The 27,800-nt window shown below is 46.6% G+C and overlaps 1 protein-coding gene across 1 annotated transcript; it reads right to left on the reverse strand.

The window, feature by feature from the left end:
* Positions 1–9,944: 9,944 nt before the first annotated feature.
* CMAS (cytidine monophosphate N-acetylneuraminic acid synthetase) lies at positions 9,945–27,286 on the reverse strand. Its single transcript, XM_080914086.1, has 8 exons — positions 26,985–27,286; positions 20,195–20,337; positions 19,914–20,069; positions 16,866–16,999; positions 14,605–14,699; positions 14,082–14,253; positions 13,161–13,314; positions 9,945–10,500 (listed from the first exon to the last, which is right to left on the reverse strand). The coding sequence occupies exons 1-8, from the start codon at positions 27,236–27,238 to the stop codon at positions 10,310–10,312; spliced, it is 1,299 nt and encodes a 432-aa protein (XP_080770212.1). The 5' UTR covers positions 27,239–27,286; the 3' UTR covers positions 9,945–10,309.
* Between the last annotated feature and the right edge of the window lie 514 nt (positions 27,287–27,800).

The following is a 27,800-nucleotide window of genomic DNA, read 5'->3' on the forward strand; positions in this document are numbered from 1 at the left end:
TACTTTTTCTCACCTTCCTGTTTTGAAAATGGACTTTCCTTCTACATTTCCATGCTTACGATTCTTTATAGTATTTTGAGTATGCACGCTCTCTTCCAGACCAGGTCCTAACGCTAATCCAGTCTCTACAGCTCTCTGTAAGGTGTATTACCCCACGGCGTACACTAGAGGGCACTGCAGCGAACTTCAGCGTTCACCCACACAGTTCTCAGTACAGTAGTTCACGGTTGTAGAATCTCCTAAGGCTTGCTGGGAAGGCAGAACTGTACTATGACTAGCTCTTAATGCCGAACTCGAAGCAGGAGGCTGATTTGCTGAGTTCAGGCGAACTCTGATTTTTATACCCTAGTGTATTATGAACCTATGTAAATGTTTAGTGACAAAGCTGTTGGGGTCTTTTGTATATAGTTAATAATTCAGCAAGAAGTTCTGTTTGTGTACATCTTCTGTGCACGTGCGTTTGTTAAAAATAAAGAACACTCTTTTTGACCTTGTGCAACTCTTACCTTCAAAATAACATTTCTAATGTTTGGCTTTAGCCTCTTCCCTTCTTCAAGTGAGTAAAGTTAGTGGAGGTCAAAGGTGACCTTGGTGCAGCTAGGAGAACACAGCAGAGCTGACTTCACACCTGCTCTTGGTGACCAGGGAGGACAAGGCCTTCAGAGTCAGGCTTGGGAGACAGATGAGGCTGGAAGGGAAGAAAGCAAGTCCCACGAGGGTGCGTTGTCCCCTCTTAGTACCCGAGTGAGCACCAAAACGTAGAGAGCTAAGACAAACATCTCATGGCTCCGGAAACAGAGTGGAGTTTGAAGACTCTCTGCTCGCAAACCGTAGCGGAGTGGTTCTCAACCCGTGGGTCGCAGCCCCTGTGGGGCTGACTGACCCTTTCATAAGGGGCTGCCCGAGACAGTTGGAAAACATAGATATTCACAAATCATAACTGCAGCAAAATTACAGTTATGAAGTAACAACAATAATAATTTCATGGCTGGGGGGTCACCACAACATAGGGAACGGTACTGAAGGGTCTCAGTATTAGGGAGGGTGAGAAGCACTGTTCTAGCAGGTTCCACAGAGGGTCTTTTAGAAGGAAGATGAGATGCTTCATGTACCAACATACTCCACACAGAAAGAGGAGAAAGGAAGAGACGGAGAAGCAGCCTGGCCAGACATTCGGCTCCCAGCAGGCCTCTAGCTGAGCTAACTTCTGGTGCTCCCCCTGGAACGTCCTCCAAGGCTTGTGATCCTCCTGGCACGTCTGCGGATCACAGTTCTTCAGCCATCACGGACTGAGAGAGAACAGCTACAAACCGAAAGCACACATCTCAGAAATCAGACAGCTTCCCCAACAAACACTCAGAACAACTCAGAACAGAGACGCTGGCCGGCACACACACACTCCAGAGGGGATTCCCATACCTCCAAGTCGGTTTTTGGGTGTGAGGAGTGGTCGCGTTTTCCCGGTCTGGGAACCAATTTGAAAGGGCGAACTTCGGGTCGGGGTTCCTCCGACCTCAAAGTTCGGGTTCTCCCAGGAAAGGCGACACCCAAAATCACTCACGAGAAACGGTCTTGATGCCAACTGCAAGAGGATTTTTAGTCCGAGCGTGCTTGGGGACGACAACCTGTATGCCATGTTGGAGTAGATGGCTGTGGGCCATGAGGGCAGAATCGGGACAGATTTTATATGACTCACAACAAAGCCAGCCAATCATGGCAAAGCTCGAGAATCACAAATCAATCATTTCATAGCAAAAGCCTGTGAGTTATAACCAATCCAAACCAATCATTTCCCTATGGTCTCAGAGGTCTATATTTGCGTGGTCTCCTGGGTGGGGGTGGCAATGGTGGTTAGAAGTCACTAGGGCGGTGGGGTTAAGGTTCCTTTAGCTTGGAGTCCTTGGAAGGGTTAGGCTATATTTTTTTTATCCTTTCACTGGCAGAAGCTGGGGCTGGGGTGGGCCCCAGTACAGATGAGAATGAGGTGACCTGTGTGTACAAGCAGCTGATGCCGTTGGCATTCCTTCTTGGCTCTGCCTCACTGTTACCTGGCAACAGTCAGCTGTGCCTGACTCAGTATAAAAGGGGCTGCTTGCCCCCTCCTCATTCTCTTCCTCTCTTCTCTTGCTCTCTTTCACTCTTCCCCCCTCTGTCCCTTCTCTCCCAATACTCCCCTCCCCATCTCTCTCCATGTGTTCATGGCTAGCCTCTACTCCTCCCCCCCCACTATATCCATCGCATGGCTGACACCTCGCCGGGAAGGGATGCCTGAGCGTGGGCCCGCAGAGAGACCCCCTCCCCCACACCACAATGTGCCTCTACCAAACATATCCCAGGCTTCTTTTTAATTTTTTATAAAACACAACAAACATGCTCATGCTGCTTAGTTTTCTGTGGACTTGACACAGTCTAGAGTCATCTGGGAGGAGGGACTCTCACTGAGGGCGTGTCTTCATTGGATTGCTGATTGAGGAGGAGAGCCCAGCCCACTGTGAGCAGCGTCACCCCTAGGCAACGTTCCTGGAGTATATAGGTAGCGGAAGGCAGGGGGCAAGGCAGGAAACAGCACTCCTCACTGGCCTCAGCTTCAGTTCCTGCCTTTATGTTCAGACTTGGGCTGAACACAAAAGCTTCCTCCAGCTTCCCCTTGATGCTGGTACCTAACCCTCTCTGAAAACCTCCAACAATGCTGACACTCCCAGCTTCCTGCCCTCCATTTTTATTTCTCCTATGGATTCTCCTATGTACAGGGTCAGCACTCTTATTTTCCTTCTGACTCTTAGCAGTTCCAGCTTTGCATTACAAGGTAAATATCTATCCCTTGTCCTTGCTGGTTAAGAGTCCTACCCTTTTCCATTGCGTCTTCAACCCTGGGGTGTGATCTGAGTTCCTAGAGAAGCTCAGTGCTGATATCACACCCTGTTTTTGTATTTGCTGAATACTTCATGTCTGCAATTAAACCTCATTGTCCCATTCTGTTTAAGCTCCAACTGGACTAACCATTTCTTCCTGGTTCCACTGTGGGTGTTCAGACAGCCTGCCTCCTGTCTTCCCACAGTGGCTCCCTATCTCTTCTGCAGGATGGGTGTGCTCAGAGGTGAGTGAAGACACCCGGGCCCACTGTTTCACCTCTCTGGACCTGTAAACACGAGTGTGTAAGCTGACTGAGTAGAGAACGTCACATGTAATTCTTTGCTTTCCTTCCGTCTTTGACGCCATTACTAGTCATGGTACACTGCGCATGCTTGCTTTTCAATGTTTATTAGTATATCCTTTAAAAACAAGTTAAATTTTAATTGATTTAGAACTGTGAGAGTGTGCGTATTAATGAGGAACCAATCAATGTTTCACTGTATGTTTATAGTGTGTAATTAGGTGAAAAAACTATACATCCTTGGTGGCAAAAACATTAAATCCTTTCTTCTGGCTTCTTGAAGTATACAGTACACAATTACTATTTACTTTATCTAAGGTAATTTAATCTGGATGTAGTGAAATCGTTCTTCTTCAAACAGAAAGGCAGAAGAAAGATGAATTATGCTCTAAGATTAGGCGACTGGGCGTGGTGCTGCGTGCCTATAAGCCCAGCAGAGCGCTGAAGCAGAATTGCCAAATTTGAGGCCAGCGTGGATTTCTGTATTGAGTTCAAGACCAACCTTACCTACAGACTGAATTCAAGGCCAGCCTGGGCTACTGTGAGATCCTATACCAAAAAAATCATTGAAAAGTATCATGGGGCATACACATGATACGTATTTTTAAAGTTCTTTTGCATGTGTAGAGAATGTGTGTGTACACATGTGTGTGTGTTTGTGTAGGCCAGAGGTCAACATCTGGGGTCTTCCTCAATCATTATCTACCTTGTTTTTGAGATGAACTTCTGTCCCAGCAATTAAGACGCAGTGGCAGTAAGTCCCTGACCAGGGGCTCTCCGATTTCACTCTCCTCCGTGTGGGGGAATTACAAGCACATACCACTGTGCCTGGACTTGGATGGGTGTTGAGTGTCAGAAGTTAGGCTGTCATGCTTCTGTGACAAACACTTTCCTAACTGAGCCATCTTTCCAGCCTCTTTAACCTTGTCTTTTTCTGGCAATTTCCTCTTGTACTATGTGAGACTATCAAATAGAAATATTCTTCACACATTTATAAAACACCAATGAAAATCGACCAACTGCAAATCAGCATCAAGGGGGAATAATACCACATTTAGAAAATTTTCACACCGTTGACTTTTACTTTCGTTTCATAAAGGGATTAATGCACCAGGCTCTTTATGTACAGGTTCAGACCCAGGAGGAATTTTCTCAGGCAACAGAGCAGGCCATGGAAGTGGCTCCCATGGCTTCTCTGAATGAGAAGCTACAGGACACAGGAGCCAATGAGCCATCAATCCAGCCAGCCCCACAAGTAGCCAATTAGGAAACTAATTAGAAGCCGCTGTTGTGTTCCATTTCGATAAAGAGAATCTGGATGATTTCTCTTCCAAAGTCTGAGTGCTGTCATCTCAAAACTACAGCAAACAGGTTTGAGCAAAGGGATACCATCCGGCTTTTGGGTTCTCCCCACCTCCCCATTTCTTTGAAACATATGCAGGAGTAGTTTGAAATTTTCGGTGTTTGTGTGACGTGCAGCCAGGAGGGCTTACTAATCATTAGTAATCGTCTGGTTCTTACCACCGTTACCTGTGGGATAAAAGAGAAGACTGTCTAGCTGTAAGCAATGGGATCAAATCCTGCAGCGATCAATGACGTGCGTATGTGTGTATATATTTATTTAGTTATGAAACTGAGTTTGTTTCATTTCAAATTCGTTATTTATTTCAGCAGTTTATATTAATTTACATAAAATTCGCTCCCATAGAGCCAATAGTGGTCTTTAGACATTTCCATTACTTAAATCACCCTTCACCAGCATCTAGCTGTGTCACTGACAGCTGAGGGGACATTCAGCCAGGCTGTGGACAATACCTTCTAATGACTAGACAGGCACTGGGGAGAGAGGGCATATTCCTGAGTAATTGGCCCAAGTGGGATTTTAATTAGAATAAATAAGGATGGCCAGCTAAACCTCACTAGGTAGCATAGGCTGGACTTAGAAGTGAGTTTATCCACCCCAGACAGACGTGTTTCAGTCAGGCAATTATTCAGATGGATACTATTAATATTACTTGTTTCTTTCTTCCTTTGTTCCTAATGAAGGTCAACTGTATCCTGTTTGGCATGTTCGGCTCCTGAGTTATGAGCCTTCATTAGGCAGTGAGTTAAAGTGATGTTTCCCCTGAGACTCCTAAGAGCTGTGGGAACTCTCTTTGCCTTTCACAGAATGCAAAGAAAACTGAGGCCAGAGGGTGACAAGCCTTGTCACAGTACTCCTTCCAAGGTGCCAATCAAGTGGAGGACTAATTATGGCTGGGCATGAACTGCCTGCACCTCCCCTGGACAGATAGGGCATGGTGTGCTCACATTAGCCGCTGGCCTCTCTTGGGTTTTGCTCTGCACAGCTTTGTCTGGATTTAGGTTTCTGCTATGACATGTGAAATGGACAAATCAAAAGAGGGAGCTTGAATGCTTCATTCTTTCCTGTGAGGCGAATGGCTGCGGTTTGGGAAAGTCAGCCCCTTGTATTACACCGAGTTGCCTTCCCGGGGGACAGACCCCGGAGAGGCAGGGGGATGGGGACAGGGCACCAGTGCAGTCTGGAAAGCACCATGCGCAGCAGCATGGTGACATTTCCTCAGCCACATCCTGTCCCGACTTTCCTGTCTTGCTCTCTACCCGTCAGATGTCAGGCTTTCTGCTTTCTGTTAAACAGACATGAATGCCCTTGTGGTTTGTTTGTTTGGGGGGACAGGGTGTCATGAAGCCCAGGGGTCACACATCTTGGAAATACTATTGTGGCCAGACAGCACTGGGAACCTCACATCTGAACAAGGCTGAGTCTTTAGGATAGGGCTGTAAGAATAGATGTCCAAGGCTAACTGAGAACTGGAAAGAAGATCATCTTGGAAGTGTCAGGGAAAGAGGGCATGGAACGGTCTCCGAGTCTGGGTCCTACACAGTTGGAGTTTTAGGTCCCAACCCCTTCAACTGGTTCTAGCCATTCTGTGCGCACAGACCATCGAGACGCTTTCCTTATATGCAGACTCTTAGACCTAAGCCCTGGCTTTTACACCTCTCACTCCAGGGAAGGGCTGGCAACTGTATTTGCACAATTATTAATTACAGTGAATAGTTGGTTAAGAGCTTTGGCAGGTGGCTGGGTAGATGGGTGGGGTGCATCTCCAGGAAGCCTTACCAGTCTCCCATCTGCTGCCTTGGTATGTTCTAGAGCTGCCACCTAGTGTCTGACCTCCGGTAATTAATGCTATTGCTCAGTTTCCACATCTATACAATAGAGGAAGAAAAGACTTCCCTTGTAGAGCTGTGTGGATTAAAAGATATACAGAGGTTACTTTTATGGTCTATGGCAACCAGGCAATAGTGCTAGGTAACCATGTCATTAACTTTTCATGAAAAGTAAGCGAGTCACCTTGGGTGAACAAAGTCACAAGAGGCTTGTCTATAGGCAACAGCCTCAGATGAGGCATGTGTCCTCCAGGCTAAGAGATGACATGTGTACCTTGAGGCACCCACCAGCTTGGAACAAGTTAGTGACACTAGGAAGATAGGTGTTCCCTTCTGATCTTTGTCATTTGAGACACACATGGAATGAGGAGCAGTCAGCTGTGAGGAAAGAGAGGGCTTTACGGCAGGCAGGAAGTAGGGGGACCCAGCTGGGGGTCAGCTCTCTGCTGGTGCCTTCAGCAGTGAGGAGGGTGGGAAGGGTGAAAAGAGAGCCCTGCTGGGGACTAGGTAGGGGCTCAGCAACTTGGGACACAAGGTGGAACCCCAGCTGTTTTGTTCTGGGAACATCCTCTGCATTTATTTTTATATTTTAAAATGTTGTGTGCATTTCTATTATTATGTGTATGTGCACATGTGTGTGTAGGTGTCTCTGGAATTCAGAAGAGGGTATGCAGAGCAGGAAGTGCCGCATCTTTTCAGCCTCGATACATTTGCATTTTAAAGCGGTTGTTTTCCAGTGGTTGTCCAGGGAGTTAATATGCACATTTAGGAATAATCCAAAACATCCTTTAATAACATCACACACTCCCTTGGCTTCACTTATCAAACACTGCACAGTTACTACGTTAGAGCGGCACCACATCTACCTCTGGCATCTTCTCTCTGAACTACTATTACCACCACCACCACCTCCTCCTCCTAGGCAATGAAGGGTTTTGTTGTTGTTTTGTGTGTGTGTAAGCATGTTTCATTGTCTTTATTCTTGAATGAAAATCCCATTGGGTGTAGAGAGTGCGATTGGAAGTCGTTTTAAGGAATTCCAACACTTAGGCCACTGTTCTTGCTTCCATAAAGCCAAGCTGGGATAATGTCCATGCTTCTGCGTGGTTCTCCAGCTGCCTGTGGGTCCCTGACCATCACTGTCTCACGCATTTCTTCTGTCCCGTTTTCCTTAGATGCCTACGCTTCTTTTGACTTGGTGTCACAGACCTTTTTTGTCCCGTTGTCTCTGAATTGCAGTATTTCCTTTTAATTCATTTTTACATGGTGGTAGGGGTTGAGGCAGTCTCACTGATGCTGCCCAGTTTAGCCTTGAGTGCAGGTTACAGGCATTGCCGTCATGACCAGTCCAGTCCATCCTTACGGTTTACGGTTTCCACCTCTCTACTGACATTACTCATCTGGTCCTGCACAGTGTAGAACTTCCCTGTCACCTTTCACACAAACCACAGATGTTATAAATTGCCTGCCTGGTAATGTAAACATACATGTTATGCCTGAGCATGGGCACAATTGCTTTGTCTCTTTAGATTTGGCGATTTCTTCTCTTGCTAAGGCTTATTTTGCTGTGGAAAACTGGGCTTTAGGGACAGTGTCAATCTCGAGGGGGAGTGGGTTATATATATCTCTAAGGTAGCTGTAAATACCAGGGAAATCAAGTTCTTTCAGGGTTACTGCCTGGGGCCTGGGAATTTTCTTTTGTTTCTCCCAAGGGAAAGCTTATGTCTTGCAGGTCAGTGTGTGTGTGGCGGGCAGGGTGTGCCAATCACGTACTTTACTGGAGACTTGGTGAGCTTGTGTGTGGGAGTGGAAGCAGGGGCATTCTGAAGTAATCATTCCTCAAGCTGTCCAATCCTCCCGACTCCTTCCCATGGCTCTGGTTGTCTCTGGTGGTGTCCCCAGCCTGCTCTCGATGTCTTCTTTGTTGTTTATTTTGGGTTCTCCTGAGCTGAGAGGCAAGGGCCTTCACACTGTTGTGCAGTCTGATGAGGAAGAAGGGGCTTCTAGCAGCTCTCTTCCCCCTGTGCCTATGGCCATGGAGATTCTCTTGCTTGACCCTGAGATTCTGTTAAAGCTTGCTAGCAGCTCTGCCAGCAACTCCCAAGTGTTTCTCACTCTAGCCCACACTTTGCCTTATCAGATACTATTAAAGTATCTCTCAGCTGTATCTGGCTGCAACTGCTTTGGGAAGTTTGACGTTCTCTGGATGAGTCTGGGTTACTGTTCAGACAACCTCCAAAAATGTCACTAACAGTGCCTGGCCATTTTCTGCTGGGAGGATGCTAGTGGTGATCTACGAGCTCCTGCCCGTCACAGCTGAACACACAACATGTTCTCCACCAGGGTTTCTATCAGTGGAAACGCAAGTACTAGTTTCAGCAGTAGCGCTGCGTTCTTGCCTTGTATAGAGTTTGGGTGACTGGAACATAGGGTACTTTATTTTCTCCACAGTCTCTCCTGAGGGAGAATGTTTCTGAGGAATGAACAGTTCATGTTGATATGGGTGAAACTTGACAACAGGCTAAACACGGTCACTGTTAGGAAATAACACAGACCCTTGACTAACTGGGGCAACCCACAGGAATCGGAAGTGGGATGGAAATAGTAGGTTGTGGTCAGACAATGTTTGACCTGAAGTGGTTTTCTGTGGTCAGCATGGAGCCCCTAGAAGATTCTGTAGAAGATAACATCAAACATGTGAACAAAGGACCCAGAAAAATACAATCTGTAAGGGTGTGGGCCTGGCAGCATCAGATTCAAAACTTGCTATCTGAACAGAGGAGAAACTGAGGAAAGCTATCTTAACTTGCTTTAAATTATCTACAACAGTTCACACAGCACTAAACTCCTGACCTTCTGTCTCAGTCTCCTGAGTGCTAGGCACTAAGTCCAGTGCCTGGCTTGTTACATCAACTGTCTTGTGATATAACCAGGGCTTGCCTGCAGACTGGGGGAGAGGGTGGTAGTTAGATTTGGTATGCCTGTGCTAAGGCTAGAGGTGAAAGAAACCCAGGGTGAGAACCTTGTGGGACACATAATGGCACACAGAGGAGGAAGTCAAGAGCAAAGTCAGGGCAAGAGGTAAAGAAATGAAGACAAGCCACCTGTCTCTTCCTCTAACTAGTGCCTGCCTTCTAGGGACAACTCAGAACCACAGATCCATGGTGACAGAACTCCTGGCTATGTACAGAGGGCATGGGAGACCTACCAGTCAGCACTACCGTTTCTTTTTAATGGTGGAAAGTTGTAAATGCTTTGTAAGCCACATTTTCTATTTGTTAAGTATCTATATTTATGAGCTGACGCCCCGTCTTGAGATCCAGTGGGGGGGGGGGGCAATCTGCATTGTTACAGAAGTCACAGTGGATGCTGAGTGCAGTATGTGAAGGTAGCATTGCTTCAGCCATAGCAGCCAACGGTTCATTCTGCCATCTCTAACTCAATTAAGCACAGGCAGGAACATATTTAGATCTCTGTATTTGCCTGTGTGTGTTCTCTGTGTGCACATACAAAGCACAGTCACCATGTTTCTGAATCTAGATAGCTAGTGCTTAGAGGAAATGCCTAGAGAGTGACTTGTACAGAGACTTTCAACAAGTCTGTGAACGTAGCTTTATTAACACAGGTGTGTCTTACTAGACACACTGCCTCAAAATAAATAAAATCCCAGTATCATTAACACCACACAAACACAGTTTGACAGGGCACAATACAAAGTTGATTGTTTATGATGTCTGACTTGCATTCACTAGAGGTCCGAGAAAAACTCCCTCAGTAATTACCTTGCATCAAGAGGAAAGCAGACATGATTATGTCTTGGATTCTGGAACAATGATTTTTGAGAAGAGTAAGGTATCTCACAAATCAGATCACACACCAGCAGATTACGCTGTGGGACTTGATCAAAACCAAAGCAAAGTGGCTGAAAAAGGCTTCGTTCTCCCTTCCCCCATACTACAATTTCTACTTTTGGCATGAGTTATTAACCTTTTCTAACAGGAGGAAAATGTGCTCTGCGAACTCGCGGATGGCTCCGCGGCCACCGTTGCACTTGCAGATGTAGCCCACAGCCTTCTGGGCCCCGGAGCAGGCGTCTGCAGGCACCGCACTCAGCCCCACTCTCTTCAGGCACTCTTCATCGGACACTTCATTGCCTGTGAGCGAGACAGAGACCATACAACGTGAAAGAGACACAGATGTCCAGCAACACGATGCAAACCACACCCAGTAGCAACAGTTATGCTGTAGAACAGTAACAGCCATGCAGAACAAAACACCACCTTGAAGAACAAGAGGGGACGGGGTATGGAGGGAGGACAGAGCACGCCCTCTACCTGCTGCGCATATTATAGCCACCAGGAATTCTGACCTTGGACTAGAACTGATGGCCCTGCTGAGTGAAAGTCAAACACACTACCAGCTTTAGATGACTTTATCACTAGATCTCTCTATGCCCAGTACTCTAGTTTTCTTGGAGGCAGAGTGTGGGAAGAATTCCCAGACAGATTCTGTCTCTATCTCCAGAGTGCTGGGATTAAAGGTGTGTGCACCACATCCTGGTCCTTAGTCCCAAACGTTTAAGCACTTATATCTAATAAAAATATAGTTATCAAAACCACACAATAAATAGTAATTCCTTAAAATAATTTAACAACCAACTACGGTCAAATATCACCAACCATTTCAAAACTTTTGTGTACAGGAACACATGTGCATGGAGGTCAGGTCAGTGTCATAGGTCTCTCTCAACCATTAACTTACTCCTGTACTTAGTGTCTGTTCACATGGAAGGCAGGGGACAACTTTTGGGAGCTGCTTCTCTCTTTCCATGTGGCCTCAGGACTGAACTCAAGTTGCCAGACTTTGTAGCAATTGCCTTTATCCACTGGGCCGTCTTGCTGGCTATTCAGACTTAGGTCTGAAGCCACCTCTGAACTGTCTTTTTCTTTCTGAGATTTTAAAAATCAGGAACCAAGTTCACATGGTGCATTTGCTGATCCAAGTGCCTTCCCCTTCCATCTACAACAGCTCTCTCGCTTATGTCATATACTATATGTAGGAAAGCTGTCACACCGAAATAAATACTAAATTACACTAACACACTCCACCTGCCCGCTGCCTGTCTTGTCCAACACTCCTTTAGAAGAAACTGCAGAGGCCACTGGTGAGAGTCACCATTCTGGCTGTGAGTACCAGCTACACTGAGAAGATGCTGCCTCCTGTATGCTTGGTGTCCACCCACAGAAATGCCTTCTTGTAACTCAATGTACTAAACTGAATGGTTTCCACTGAAAAATAACACCAGCATTACTCTATAGAATCCTAAATTTAAATTTTTCTTATGAGGGTTATTAAGATGCAAGCTTGAACTTACAATCCTTCTGCCTTCCCATGCTGGGCCTATGGGCACACACCACAATGGGTACAATACAGTAATACTTAAGGAATTCTGAAGATTTATATTATGAGTGTTTTACCAGCATGTGTGTCTCTGTGCCATGTGTATGCAGTGCTTCGAGAGGCCTGAAGAGGGTGCTGGATTCCCTGGACTGGAGTGACAGTTGGTTGTGAACTACCATGTGTGTGCTGGAAATCAAACTTGAGTTCTATTAGAACAGCCAGTGCTCTTAAGTAGTGAACCATTTTCCAGGCCTGGAATTTATTTGTATACATTTATGTGCCTTTTTGAAACAGCACTTGCATTCTGAAGTAGACATTTATGTAGTCTCAACTTCCTAACCTCCAAGTTTTGGTGTGTGTGTGTGTGTGTGTGTGTGTGTGTGTGTTGGGGGTGTTCAAATCATACATATTCACCACAGCAATATTTTCTTTAATGCAAACAAATGGTACGACCCAGGATGGTTATCACTACTCCTTGCCAATGCCTTCTGGTCCTCTGCCCATGCCTACAGAAATGACACGGTTTCTATGATGTGAAGCTTGTTCTTCTTTCTAGTGTTTAGTTTGCTCTTTGATTATGAATATGCATAGTAGTCATATGAAGCTTCTGTGTGCCTCATGGATGATGAGCACAGCAGGGACCCTATGTATCAGGTGGGCGGAGCTTTCTGTAACCACTGTGCTATTGGACTGTTCTCTACAGCTGGCTCCAAAGCTATCCCAGCACCTCAAGAACAGAGGCTGTTCATGTGAGCTTCTTGAGGCTGGTGTCACCTCGTGTCTACCTCGTGCACATTCTGTATGTAGTCACTGTGCACCTTAGCAGCTTGCTCTTCTTAATCCTTACAGTGCTGACATCATCAGCATGTCAACTCTAGGCTCAATGCTTGGCTCCAGCAACTAGTTCCACACACGAACACTGGAGGGATCGTCAGGCGTATCTGCTGAGCACTAATCTGAAATTCTCACACACCCCTGAACGTGCCAATAACAGATGTCAGCACAGTTTTTAATTGGTGGCTATCTAGTGTTCACTCGTGTGTACACGACGCTTGTGCAGAATAGTAGGTGGGCTCTTTTTCTCTCCTTCAGTGACACATTCCCCCAATTTCTTCCTTAAAATGTGTAGGTTAAAGAGCAAATAGTAAAAACATGTTCCTGTGTATCAGAAACTGCTGGCCCTTTGCCAACATTGCAGTCTCTGTAACAGCCTTAAGGCATTGTACTCCTGACACCTCTAGCTTATTGACAGGGTGACAGGCAGTGTGACACCACAGTCTGTGCTGGAGAAACTCCCTAGATGATTCTGACACACACTGTCACAGCTGTTTATCTGTGTGTGGGTGCTGGTGCTGGTGAGCATGTGCCATGGCTCTCGTGTGAAGGTTGAAGAGTTGAAGGTTAAATGACCCACCGAGATAGGCTACTTCTTTCCAGCACAGACCCATCTCCTTCCTCCACTCATCCACAACAGCCAGCTTGTCTGACACACTGACTTCTGTTTTACAGTCCAGCTTTAAGGCGGAGAGCGTCTGCTTGGAACAGGCCCTTTCTGAGATGAGCCTCACCTGGAGAGGGAACAGACATGCGTGATAATGAATCAAGCTGTAAAGACTCAAGGCCCCTGAAGGGCCAGTTAGGAAAACCACTTCCAAGGCCTATCAAAGCAACACACCAGCTGTGGCCAGTGATACAGTCTACTACCTGGAAGTGAACTGCTCAGAGTATCACATACTGAAGATTTCTAGTGGCTGTAATTACTTTTTTTCTTTCTGCATTATGGACTGAATCCCAGGTATCCTGCACACATGCTAAGCGGGTGTGTATCTCTGAATTACAGCCCAGTCTCCTTTTCATGTTTTACTTAAGACAAGGTATTACTGAGTTACAGTCAGTCCTTGAACTCATGATCCCTAGGAGTTGGGGTTTCAGGTCTGTGCACCACGCCTGGCATAACCTTCATTTTAAGAAAAATATACGTATACATTACATTATCCTGAATTAATAACTTCGTTTACACAAGTAAGCCATACTTTAAAAGTCTACACGGTGCCTGCCCCTTTCTAGTTACCAACACTAATTAAGGAAATTTTTTCTTGTTTAAGGTCCTACGAGAATGAAGAAATACATTTAAAATATGGCTAAGTACGAAATCTTAATGGCTGAAAAAAGGTACAATTTCATCTTTCAAGTGTCAGGAGTTCTCTAGGAACACACCAAGCAATACTTCAAGAACTTCATGTAAACAGTGAAATGTCAAGTCTCTTAAGTACTGGCATGCTCTTTGGCTCTAAATCAGAATCTTGTAGGAAGTACTTATTAAGGGAGCACGTACCTCAATACCACTTTTCTTTAATAAACTTATGCCAACAGCATCTTTTACATCATAAGATATTATTTCTTTTTGGTCTCCTGATACATAAATGTGTCCATTGGTGAGACATCCATCAATATTACAAACCAAAAGCTTTATCTCCTTCAGCTTCTCTTTTCCAAAATAGCCAAATCTAAAAGAAACCAAGGTAGAACTGTGAGCACAAATGCAGCAGTCCCAACATGCTCTCCTGGCCACAGGCAGCAGCAGAGGGCAGTGCGGTGGGTCACTCAGACATCTCTCTTCAGCTCACTTCACCACACTCTGCAGACAGTGGAGCTCCCGTAAGCAGCGCTGCTTAGCCAGACTGCACCTCCCAGCTTGGCGGGCAAGTCACTGCAAGTGTTTCCTATGCATGCCTGCCCCAGTCAAGGAAGCCGAGGACAGAGACTGTCTCAGATCAATGTCAAAAGGCCAGTTAGACATTCTGAAGACAGACCTGGGCTCTGGTCCACAGCTACCTCAGGCTTTTCCCTTCCTTTACCTCAGAACTCTTTGCTCTGCGATCGGCCAATCGATGTCCACGTCTATATCCACACTGTGCTCAGCTCGCATTTCATAATATGCCATTTTTCCACCCTAAAGACAACGAAACGCTGTGTGTCACTGTTATTCACTTATGTATACGCGGCTTGGACATGAATTTACACTGAGAAAACAAAGACTCTAGTAAACCAGTAACACACCCAAAATGATTATTCTGAAAAGAAACTTCAAGCCAAAAAAAAAGTGAGTTTTTCTGTCCACCGTGCAGGTTCCGAGTGCCCTCAGACATCTGTTTGAAGGTGAACCAGGCAGAGAGGATGCCCTTCCTTAAGCACTTTAAGCACGGCGACATGTGCTGCCTTTCCTCTGCTAGATGACAAGTTTCCTACTGTCCCCTGACAGCAGCCCCAGGCTTTCAGGACTTTGGTCTCCTGCCAGGGTTGGAATAGCCACCCACACACCACTGTACAGACTGTCTCCGGTCCCTAGTGCATGTCTAGGCTGAGGCAGATTCTATGTGCACAGGGCAAGAGAAGAACGGTCCCTCTGGTGCTTGTCAATGACCACACCAGCTATTGGAAAAGCCCAGGTCCTCTGCGTATTCATTATGGCTGTGTAGCTTGGTCTTTAGGTGGGGCTCCCAGCAGTGGGAGTGGGGTTGTCTCTGATGCTTTCGATGGCTTTTCGGACCTTTCCCTCCTACTGGGTTGCCTTGTCTAGATGTAATATATGAGAGAATAAAAATTAAAAACGGTTTTCATAAATCTTGTTACAGTGATTAACACATTTTTTATCTACAAATAAAGGAAGGGCTAGTCCACAGGTGTCCTTAGAAAAGAACTAGGGTGGTGTGTATATTTGTGTGTGTATGTGTGTGTGAGAGAGAGAGACAGAGAGAGAGAGAGAGAGAGAGAGAGAGAACGCAAGAGTATGAGCGCTGGTCTAAAGACTAGGACAAGAATCCTTTGTTTTCAGTACATGAATCACAGGAGAAATTTTAGAGTAGAGAGGCTTTCTTTTGGTTTTGACAACCGAATCTAGTCTTCTGTATGTTCAGAAGGTGGACCACCACTAAACAGTCTTCACTGCATGATGTTCCCATGTGTGGATACACACGTGTAAGTGTACACGAATGTGTGCTCTTACACATGTGAAGGCCTCACGCCGACATTGGGACAGACCATCCTAGCCAGCCAAGGTGACCCAGGGAAGCCTGGTCTCCCTTTTATGTACTAGCATTACAGGCAGGACCATGGCTTTTAGTGGCTTCTGGGGATCTGAACTTCAGTCTTCACAGCTGTGTGAAAGTGTTTTACCCAGAGCCGTTCTCTGCTCTCCCCTCCACCCCACCCGGCTCCTTCTACCTATGCCCCCAACCTGCGCCATACCCCCTTTTTGTAAAATAAGGGCCCATCTCAATTTCTGCAGTACTGTTTCTGTCCTAAATGGTTTCATTTTTTTAAAGTTTATTTATTTTCATGGATATAGAATATGTTTTGTTTGCATTCACATCCTGCGCACAGGAAGGCCAGAGAGGGTATTGAATCTGGAGGTACCAATGGCTCTAAGCTGCCATGTGGGTGCAGAATTGAACCTGGGTCCTTTGGAAGAGGGTTAGTGTTCCTGTCCCCAACCAGCTCCTCATTATTTCCTCTTCAGAGCTGCAGTTGTCCCCTCTGTACAGTGGCGTAGGGATGAGCACACTCCTCAACAGCTGTGCACTGCTGTAGCTACCCATGAAGTGTCCCCACAGCCCACTGAGAGAGCTCATCATCTACAGTGAAAAGGAACCATTTACAAACACACGAGGTAGCCATGCAGACTCTCAAACGGGAGCAGTGAGCACGCAGAACCACACAGCCAAAGGGACACACAGAGAGAATTTGGCCTTCGAGAAGACCAGGTGGGTCGATGCTCTCTCAGACTGCTGAACTGGTTGTTTGTGGAGTAGCAGAAATTATTTAACCGCACAGCCACAATCTAATTGTACCCTAATAAGGAGCACACAACTGAGTGGGCTAATGCAAACACAGGATGCCATGAGCTCTCAGCCCTCACTGCACTGTTTATCTCAGTGTTCCGCTAGCAGATTCCACAGTTACTGGGGTCCCGGAGATCACCTTGGAGGTAACGCAGCAGGACAACATCACAAAGGACACCCCACTTCTCAGGGAACGGGCCAGCCAAGCTTCTCTCCCAAAGAACTCCAGAGAACAACACAAAATGGTTTGAAGAGTTTTATAAAATGAATATACAAACCTGTAAGTAACCCATCTCTATCAAATGTCTTTTAGCAAAATAAAATGAGCCGTTTTCATACAACTCTCCATCCCAGTCTTGTCGACGAGGCCGTTTAGCTGGATTCAAGTTCAGAGGCTCAGTCACTTCCCGAACTAAAAGCAAAAGCTACAGTAGTCTACATTACTTTGAATAGACACTGTTCACTTAGCAACTTTAAAAGCACAGATTAAAATGCCCTCAGGGCGCAGAATCTACATAAGCAGAAGTTATTACTGTAAAGGGACAGCTGCTGACACTCCTGATGGTTGTCTTTCCCTTTAAATACTTGGTACCGGAAAGGTACTTCATGAAGGAGTTCAGAGAGACTCCGCCTGTCAAGTATCACTCTGTACTCAACCTTAGTCTACTGTTCACTGTCTCCTGCTGCAGAAATACAGTGTGTGTGTGTTTACCTGACATGGATAGACAGTTTTCCTAGAACTGTCACAGAAAACCAAGGACTTCCCACTAAACTGCTGAAGCTTTTTGTTTTTGCTTTGTTTCTGAAGAGTTCCCTGTAACTCAGGCTGGCCTCAAATTCCCTATTTAGCTATGACTTTAAACTACTGATGTTCCTGGTGCCACTTCCTGAGGGATGGGGTAACAGGACAGCCATGTACCACCATGCCCAGTATTGTGCAGTGCTGAGATCTGAACTCAAAGCCTTATGGATGCACACTTTGGGTGCTGACAGGCAGCTGAAAATCCAGGGATTTAACAAGATGGGGAGACAAGTCCCTCTCCTGAGAAACACGCTATTGAGCATGAGGATGGTGAGCAAGTTCACACCTGGCCCAAGCAGAGACTGCGCTGAGTGAGCACCTGAGGGACAGTTCTAACTGATGGTGTGGGTTACAGACTGTCAGGCACAGGAAACACAACCATCACACCAGTTCTTCCTATTACCATGTCCCTGTGCAGGGGACAGGCTGGAAGACTGGGCAAGAGCCTTACAGGACCACGGGACTAGAATCTTCTGTCCTTTCCTTACAGTGCCGTGCCTTATAGAACAGTGTGCTGGTGTCTCCTGTCCTTAGAGAACAGCGTGCTATCTGAGTAATGTGCACCTGCACTGGGCTGCAGAGGGACTAGTCCAATGTGTCTGTTAGAACTACATCACCATCAGCAGCCCCTCATCCCTGTGCGCAGAGAAGGCATGTGCTCTCTGAAGAGAAATGTGGACTCCAATGTTTTGGCAAGTGCTTGTCATATCATGAGACACTCAGAGAAGCAGACACATGAAAGCCACATTCAAGAGGATCAACAGTAGGAGAAATGACTCAGAGAAAGACACAAAAATGCTAGAATTTGCACCAAGAACTTCCCAATAATTTCCATAAATATGTTAAAGACATTAAAAAAGAAGAGCTTGATAAACATAGAAATGTCAACTCGGAATGGAAAAACTCAAATATGCAGACTTGGAAAAGCCTACAGTAATCCAACAGCTAAGGTGGCTGAAGATATAGTACACTCTAACACAACAACTAGGATTGACTGACTGCTCAAAACTGAGCAGAGAAGTAGAGCAGAGCAGACAGAGAAACACAAACCAGCAACTAAAAACTAACTTAGTATGGATTCCAGGAGGAGGACAAAGAAAACGTGAGGAAAAGCATCTCAGCGATAGCGTACACTAACTGTCTCTAGCCTACTGCAGGGAACTAAGAAAGCAGAGCTACACCACGCTGTGGAGAAGAGAAACCAGACTCTTGAGAGCTGCAAAGACACGCTAGACTTGGAGAAATGAGTGCTCATGGAGATGGTGGTTGGTGATCACTGAGGAAACATAGAAGACAGAAGGCATCTGCACGCTGCTGCTTCAGAAACCAGCCTTAAAATGCCTGATGAAAGCAATTACCATGTTGTAAATAAAAGATTATTAACAAGATACTGTGACCCCTTAATTAATTCTAAATCACAGGAATGTGATGTGTGCTTTTTCCTTTTATTTGATGTGTGAACAGGTCTATGATGGTGACACATGTAAAAATGTGTGTGTGTGCGTGTGTGTGTGTGGTGCATAAGAGTGCAGGCTTGACATTTACCTCAGGCATTGTCTCTTTCTGTAGTTTATTTTGTGCAGCTGGGTCTCTCATTCAAACCGAGAGCTTGTAAACTGATGACTCTCTAGCCAGCCAACTTCTCCCAGGATTCCCTTGTCTCTGTCTACCAAGTGCTGGGCCTACGGAAGGCTGTCATACCTAGCCATCTTTTACACAGGCTTTGGGGCTCAGACTCACATGCTATGGTGACGGCCTTACTGGCCACACTGGCCCCGAACTCCCCTGTGGCACGCATCTCTATTTTAAACACCAAGTTTACATGTCAGCCTTCTAGCATGAGTGCTGCTAGGACCAGCTCGCTGGACGGCACATCTACTGTAACAAGTGTAGAAAATGTCACAGAAAACCTGATGTGCTCATCACACTCAGACACAGTCACTACGACTTTATAAACAAGGGACATAACAGAGCTTAAGAAATGCCAGCCTGGTTTTGATGCCACCCACCAGCAGCCATCTGCTTCCCAGGGGCTGCAAAGAGTCACAGCACATGAGGAGATGAGAGAGCTGTCCCCAGCACGAGCTTGAGTGTTATGTTTACTCAGTCCCTTCCAGCTTCTTTCAGACGTGTGACAATAGTTAGGGACCTGTCATCTCTTTACCCAAAGTACCTCCTGAGTTAATTTAACTAGCACCTCACTCAACACTCACTCTAACTTGGGAATTTCCCCGGGGAGGGTTTGGTATGATCTGTCTGGAGCTCCCTTAACAGGCCGAGAAGAACCCAAAGTTTCTGCTCTAAAACTGGCATGTCTGCCTCACAAACTAACAGAAACACAGGCTAGAAAGAGCTTTGCGTTTTACCATTTGCTTTATAACGAGACCTAGACTGGAGTGTGCTGCCACTGTCTACTGTAGCGGTGCACCAAGCACTCTTACTGTTCCTTAGCTCTCTTCCTGCTAACCATTTTATACTAACAAAACAGAACAAAGCTTGACTTTCAGTACAATGAGTTGGTTACCTCCTTTCTGAATTTCACTCCATCGAAACTGATGGCGCCTCACAACAGAGAAGACAGAATCATATCCTTCTTCTCGGATCATTTCTGCAACTTTCTGGAGGTCGGTGGGATGTAAACATGGAGACGTAGCTTGGATATTCCCCACAATGTCAACCTCTGAAGACAACACAAAGGGAAGGCGTCAAGTAGTACATCCTGGTGATCACAAAATACTGAGACCTTATGAAATGTTCACACAAGGCATGTGTGGTACGACTTGAAGTGAGTAGTCAAACTCCTACCATTGTGATAATTCAGGAATTCTACGATGGCGTCTAGTGAGGTAGAGCTGTCTTTGGACGTTTCCGAACTTCTTCGATGAACCTGTGCACCAAACTGTTTGGCCACATTCTCAATTTCATCATGGTCTGTTGAAACCCACACACTGTTTGGACAGCAAAATGAGAGTTAAATGACCAGGTCACCAGAAGAGACTGCCAACAGTATGGCAGAACTCCGCACCAATGCACACAACTCGGTGTTGCAAAAGGTTTTGCACAACAATATAATCTAGGCATCGTGGTATGTGCCAGGAAGCAGGGTGGGATGATGTTCCTGAGTCCCAGCCCAGCTAGTGCCACAGAGGGAGACCTTGTTTCAAAACTCCCAAAAGCCAAAATAAACAAAAACAGATCCAAAACAATGCAAGAAAGCAATACAAAAAATGTTATTTAAGTTCAAAATTCTAATTCTATAAACTAGGAAAAATGAATTCAGTATTTGTAAGACAGCTACAGACTAAGTTAAGATACCACTGGAAATCAAATTTAAAGCAAGCTGAATTTGCCAATTTAAACCCAAAATATCATACACATAACACTGACACCTGTGTAAAAATACACTAGACTTAGTTTAAGTGAAACAGTTTTAAGCTTAGAAGAGAGTCAATATCCAGATTAGGGTTCATGTGATCAGAAATCCAACTTCCTGCTTCAAACAGTGAGCACGGACACCTGAGCACTCAGCACTGACAGGCAGTGACCACACGGCCGACAGCACCTGCCGCATGTGTAAGCCAGAGACAGAGCAAAGTGCTTCTCCGCGGGGACAGAACAGTCTCAAGTTCTCTCTTCTGACCCTTCACTTGGACCACAATGCTTTAAAGAGAGTATGCAGATATTTCAAGATTTGAACTCTGTCATACACATGTGTACTCTTTTCTTTCTGTCCAATTCATTCAGCATTTACTGAGAGAAGAATAAACGTGCCCTGTTTCCAAGATTTCATTAATTAAGTTCAAATATTCCCTTCAGCATTTATAAAAAGAGGATTTAAGGGCTGGAAAAATGATTCTGTGGGTGAGTTGCTTGCTAGACGATGTGGGTTCAGACCTCCAGTCCCCATGGAAAAAAGCCTGACATGGCTGCAAGGAGTACCTGTAACAAGGAGTACCCGATAGACAGAAACAGGACTGCTGGTGACTGGTGTCTGCAGCCTCAATAGATGCCTTGTCCCATGGAATAAGGTGGGGAGGGATACAGGAGGACATTGGACACTCCTCTGGCCTGCCCTCACACATCATACCCACCACCACCTACATAAGGACATATGAGGATTTAAATCCAAGGATAAAGTCAATAAGCCTCCATCTCCTTTGTTTTTCCTCAAAGGAAGCCTGGTAAACAAGATGGTTACACGTTAATGACCAAGTTTCCCAGCGCAGACTCATGGCACATGGTGCAAAGCAAATGCACCCATGATTTCTTTAGTGCTGTCGATAGTTTGGTGAGATTCTCCCCCCGCCCAGTGGAGCACTGATGCTAATGGTTTTGAAGATGCAGGTGAAGGGAGGATAAGGAAAACATGGAAAAACAAAGTGGAATGCAGCCCCGGCTCCTGGCGTTTACAATTCAAGAACTGGTTGATGAGTCATCAATGGGGGTTTCAGGGATTGGCTTAAAATGTTTGCAAGATAAATTAAAAATACTGTCAGCTTGTTTCCCCTTCCTTCTTTCTCTCATTCCTTCATCCCAGAAATGTTTGCTGGGGTCTTTCTGTCCTAGGCACTACTCTGTACCTCAGATTATGACAGCTGATACAATCTGTCCCCTCACACTCTTGACCTTTCAGTAGAGACAGGCCCATACAATGTGGAAATTCCTGCTAAGCAGTCAGGGAGAGAATCAGTGCCGTACCCATGTTCCTTCTAGTGCTTTATCTTCCCCCACACCCTTTACAGATCTTGTTGTGACGTGTGACAACACACTTAACACACGGGACTGGGTGTACAACCCCTTTGGTTAAGGGGCATCAGATGGAGTGGGTAATAGAAAGTCTGACTGAGAATGAACAGACCTACAAACAACTCCAGGAAGTAAATGTCAGTGGCTTTAATCTGGAATGAACTGATGCTCTGCCCAACTCAATACACATATCAGCCATGGTGCCTGTGACAATTACTCTGAACCACAAAGTGTCATTTCAGGAACAACAGAACACAGGCCCCTTACAAATCATAAACCTGAAGGCTTAGAAATGAAACTAAAACACACGTTGATTTTCACCACTATGTTACACAAGAGTCAAATGATCAACTTGTTCTCAGATTTGCTCACGCCATGCTGACACATGGTTGAAAATCAAGAATCTTCCAAGCTTGAGAAACAAGTTTTCTAGGAAATATCCTCACCGTCCAGTTTCTGGACTGCTGACTGTCTAGGAGAGGTTGGTTACCTGCCAAAGTTCTGTTAACTTCGATCATGTGCAGCTGAACCCCCTACCCTAAGTCAAAGCATGGATTTGAACAAAAAATCTGTCTCTGGTCCTGAAAAAACACATGTCAGGCCACCACACACTTCTACCTTCTCCTCCTAACCCAAGTGTTTGCTGAAGGAAGAAAAGCAAGAGCTGCAGGCAGGGAGGATGCTACAAAGTCCTCCAGGGCTCCTCCAGCTCAATTCAATGTATATGTTTTGAGAATCTAGCACACACTGACTAGAATGAGTAGGACAATGTTCCCGCCCCACCCCTCCAGACTGAATGTTCTACTGGTGTAGGGCCACAATCCCTCATTCATGTACCGCCATGACCACTTTTATAACTCACAGGCTCAGAACTGAGAAATTCCAAGAGACCATCTGGCCTCTAAAACTGGCAATATACACTGTGTGGTCCTGTCTAGGAAAAGTCTGCTGAAAGCTGCAAGGCAGAATAAAGACACATTTCCATTAACCATCTAAAGTCAAGGGAAAGGCATTTTCAGGATTACTAATTCTCCATGAGAAGGGACGGACTGTTCTAAGAGTATCTGATACGAGGAGACACTGCCAGTTAATATCAGGGCTGAGTGCACACTGACTCCCTTAATCCTCAGTGAGCCTCTCCTCTCTGTACATGGAGGTGTTGGGGTACAAAGGGGCAAGTGTCATGACTACTACACAGTGAGGCCATGGTCTACACCCTCACCTCCCATAATGCTGGCTCCAAACCGGGGCACAAAGCAGCAGTGCAGGACTCCTTTTTAGGGTGGGTCAGCAGAAACCAAGGGAAGCTCTGCTGGTCCCTTTTCTAACCAAGTTAGTCCTGACAGGTCCTCACAGAGGGCGCCCAGAGCAGGAACCACCAGAAATAGTGAGGTCCATCAGACCGGCCAGAGGGTAGAGCTGGACAGCTCGTGCTGCTGGCCCATGAAGGGTTTATTCCTTAGTCGTGGTTATCACTACAGGCGCTGCAGGTACCTCAAAGAAACAGGACCAGCAAGAGCTCATGTCCTCCACAGATGGAGGACTGCCACAGAGGCTGATGCTTTCATCACTCTTAGTGGGATTTTTTGTAGGTGAACCTACATTTTTTTTTATTTTTACTTTATGTATGTGATGTGCAGGGATGAGGGAAACACAAATGCTTCTGTGTGTGGAGGAGTCTGTCCTTCCACTATGTGGATTCTAGGGATCAAATTCAGATTCTTGGACTCGGCAGCAAGTGTAGTTATGTGCTGAGCTATTTCACCAGTGGCCTCCCCATAGATACACAGATGATGAAGCAGGAATTTCTTAGCAAATCTCCAACATCGACTATTCGCTACTTGCTGTTCTTTTTCACTGACAATCTCTCCTCGCTTGGCAACTGTTCTTCGGCCTGCCTCATGGTGCTTCAGTGAGGGCTATCGGTGGACCCATGAACTAATTCGGGCATTGTTTCCCACTTCACGCAGTGGCTGGAGGAGGTCAGGGACGCAGCGGGCTCTGATGAGGTGAGCAGACCTGAGCCTGGAAAGACACAGGTGTTGCAAATAAAAGAACCCAGAAAACAGACACTAACAACTACAGAGCACACGCTGTCCTCCACAGCCACGGCAATGAGGAAGAAACTGGGCTCCAATATCCTGAAATCAGAAACCGGAAGCATTTTTAAAGACTGGGAAGGCAAGGGAGAGGCAAGAGGTGTTCAAACAGTCAGTCCACACAGAGTCCTCTGCGTTTATGAACAACTTAGAGAGAGGACGAGAAACAAGTCTATACTCATGACTGAGCCTGTCGCGATCTCCCTGAACAGTCTGTTCTACTGGAAGTGCTGCGACTTCTCAGGTGGGTATGTCATGAGAAGTGGACAGACTATGGCCCTGTATGGAGAGGCAGATGAATCTCACAACTCCGCTTGACATCAGAAAGGGACAGCCAATCCTGAGACGAAACTGAAGCTTCTCCTGGCAGAGCATACCTACCATCTTGTGCACTTACGATGCGGGTCTCATCTGACACCACAGGCATGTGTTCTGCGTGTTGCTCAGCTGTGCTAGTTGTGGTGACAGGACATTAAACAACTCAAGGGAAGATTTATTTTGGCTCACTCTGAGGTCTTCCCATGCTTGATTGGCTCAAACACTGTGGCCTGTGGTGGGGCAGAGTATCATGGTGGAGAGAGCACAGTGCAGGAGAGATGCCCACCACATGGCACCCAGGAAGCACAGAGAAAAGAATTTGGACAATACAGCCCCTGGCATGGACCAGCAAGTATGTTTTCCACGCTGTTTTGCTACATTCCCCGGGGAACTAGCCAATTAGGGCAGCCTTGCCTGTGAAGGTAAGGGAACTGTCAGGGAGACAGCTGTCAGTCCCATCACCTCCTATCAGTCACCTTTCTCCAGGCTTGTAAGGACCAGGAATGCCTGCTGACATCTGTACGTCAGAACATGAAGAGAGGAGACAACCAGGAAACACACCATCCAGTGTCCATTGACTAGAGCTGAAGCAGACTCCTCAGAAGCCCCGCATGAGCTTTCCAGTGACACCCCTGGAGAGAAGGAGCAGGGGTGACACCTTCTACCCATCGGCTTGTGCCCAGTAAGCCTGACTCTTCCCATCAGTGTCGGGCTGGGGGCTCCAGAGTGAGCATGAGGCTGCACTTGTCATGGCTCTACATGGGCTGCCTCCCGCTGCTGCTCTCACCCTTGGCTCAAGCAGCAGTACAGGTCACATAGTAGGTAGACAGCATTTGCTGAATAAGATTCATCTTTTGTTCTTAAGCCTAACTACTGTATGTAAAGACTCACCCTTTGTGTATGTGGTGTGTTTGTGTGAGTACGTGCATGAACGCCCTGGTCCACGTGTGCAGGTTCTCACCTGCGCCCTTGTTTGAGACAGGTCTCTTTCGTGGTTCACTGGGTACACCAAGCTGGCTGGCCTGTGATTCCAGATTCTCCTTTCTCCACCTCCTGTATGGCTGTAATAACAGACGCACTAGTCCCTCAGTTGGATTTTATATGGGTTCAGGGAATGAGAACTCCGTCCTTCAGACTTACACGGCAAGCCATCTGTCCACTGAGCCATCTCCTCCAATGAATTGCACTCCCCCCACACCCCCTGTTTAAACACTATATAGTGTGAATGTGTCTGTGTGAATGCAAGGGCCTGTGGAGACCACAGGCGGATATCTAATCTCCTGGTGCAGGAGTTACAGGAAGTTGTGAGCAATCCAACTATGGTGCTGAGACCTGAACTTGGGCCCTCTGGAAGGACAGAAGGTGCTCTTAAGTGGCCACCTCCCCAGTTCCGAGACTCTGAAAGTCTTTTCCTGACATGGGACCTAAGAGTCATAAATAATTATTTTGTCCTCAATATTCTGTCGATACAACTTCGAACTCTCTTCCCTTCACATCTGTCCCTGTGGCCTATACATCACTAACTTCTCACTCCTTTGCAGTCTGCATTCTGAGGTTCAGAAACGCAAAACTAAACAGAAACCAAACGTGAGCTCCGAATGGGATAGAACTGTGCATGGATCATCTTGCTACTTCCTTGTATGTGTGTGACAAAAAGTGGGGCTCAAGAAATGTTTACGGAGCTGAACCAAGTCCCCAATACTCCCCTATCTCTCCTTAGCACACTTCCTACTACGTGTTATTTTCAGAAGCCAGCAGTTTCTTTGGCTCCGCCCAGAGCTTCCCTTGGGTCAAAACACAAAGAAAACTAATACATTTATACCTTTTGCTATCCCATTTTTAAACAATGTCGGCTGGGTGAAAAAAAAAATCTGACTTCATAATATGGGTTATCAATGGTCTTCAGAATCAATCATCTTAAAAACCACAATCATCAAAAGGTAGCAATGAATTCAGGCAGAATTAGGTTGCAGCTAGCATGGGCATTCAAATTCATGGTTGGCAAAAGGATTTTATCTCCCTCCTTTGATGAATGGCATCAACTTGTAACTCCTGATAAATCTGGTGGAGACCGAGAGGATGCAGAAATATAACTGCCGTTAGTGAGGCCAAAGTTCAAGAGGTAAGGCTAAAACCATTCACACCCATAAAACAGTCATACCTCGTATACACGAAGGGAGCATTTCCTCTTTGTGCTGACTCACAGCCTCACAGCCGGAGGAAAAAAATTTTTTTCAAAGGTGAGGGAAGACTCTCTAAGCTGGAGAGCCCCAACTCTGGACTCCATTCATACACCTGATGCCTCCCGGGCCTTCCAGCACCCAGCAGTCGGCGCAGCCCAGAGGTGACAGGCGCCCATCAGCAGGGGCGGCCCAGGGTCAGGCCCGGGGACCCCGACCCCCGACCCGGGCCCCGCTCCCGCACATGCGCACCTCTGGAAGACCCCCGCGTCCAGGGCGGCGCGCAGGACCCAGCCAATGAGCGGAACCCCCGCCAGGCGCTTGATGTTCTTCAGTGGGATGCCTTTGCTGCCGCCGCGGGCCAGCACCAGCGCTGCCAGGTGCGGCGGCTTCTCTAGGCCTCGCCCCGCGCCCCGGCTGCGCTGCAGCTTCGGGGGCCGGCCCCGGGATGGCCGTCCGCGCGGGGCGGGCCCCGACGTGGCGGCCCCCTTCTCCTGCGCGTCCATCTTCCTCCCACGCCGCCGCCCCAACGTCTCCACATCCGGGAGCTCGGCCCCGCCGACTCCACTCGGTACCGCCCGCCTGCTGTTGTAGCTGCAGGCCACGCCCACGGCTCGGTCGGCCCCGGAGCACTCTGGGAGTTGTAGTTCACCGCGCCCTCACTCTTCGGTGGGGCGGACCAGGTGATCTCAGATGAGTTGTCTGAGCACTTAGTGCGGTGCCTCATTAATGTCTGCAGACATCTAAAATAAACTTAATCCTCCTCCACTCATCCCCTCTCCTCCAGTGTCTTTCCATCCTCGCATTTTTCCTCCCCCCCTACATCTTCCTTCTCCCTTTTCTTCTCCCTCTCCAACCATGCCTCATCCCCATCAACAAATTAGGTAACTTCAGGTCATGAGAGCCTGAATCAGGCTCTACTGGACAATAGCCCCTAGCCATAAAGAATTGCTTAGTCCCACAACAATATTTCGGGTTCTCAAAAACAACCTATCCTGCTCTCAATGAAATTACAAAATAATGTAAAACTTTCAATACCAGTGTGTGTGTGTGTGTGTGTGTGTGTGT

The sequence above is a fragment of the Micromys minutus genome (genome assembly GCF_963924665.1).
Source record: "Micromys minutus genome assembly, chromosome: 3".
In the NCBI taxonomy this organism is placed as follows: domain Eukaryota; kingdom Metazoa; phylum Chordata; class Mammalia; order Rodentia; family Muridae; genus Micromys; species Micromys minutus.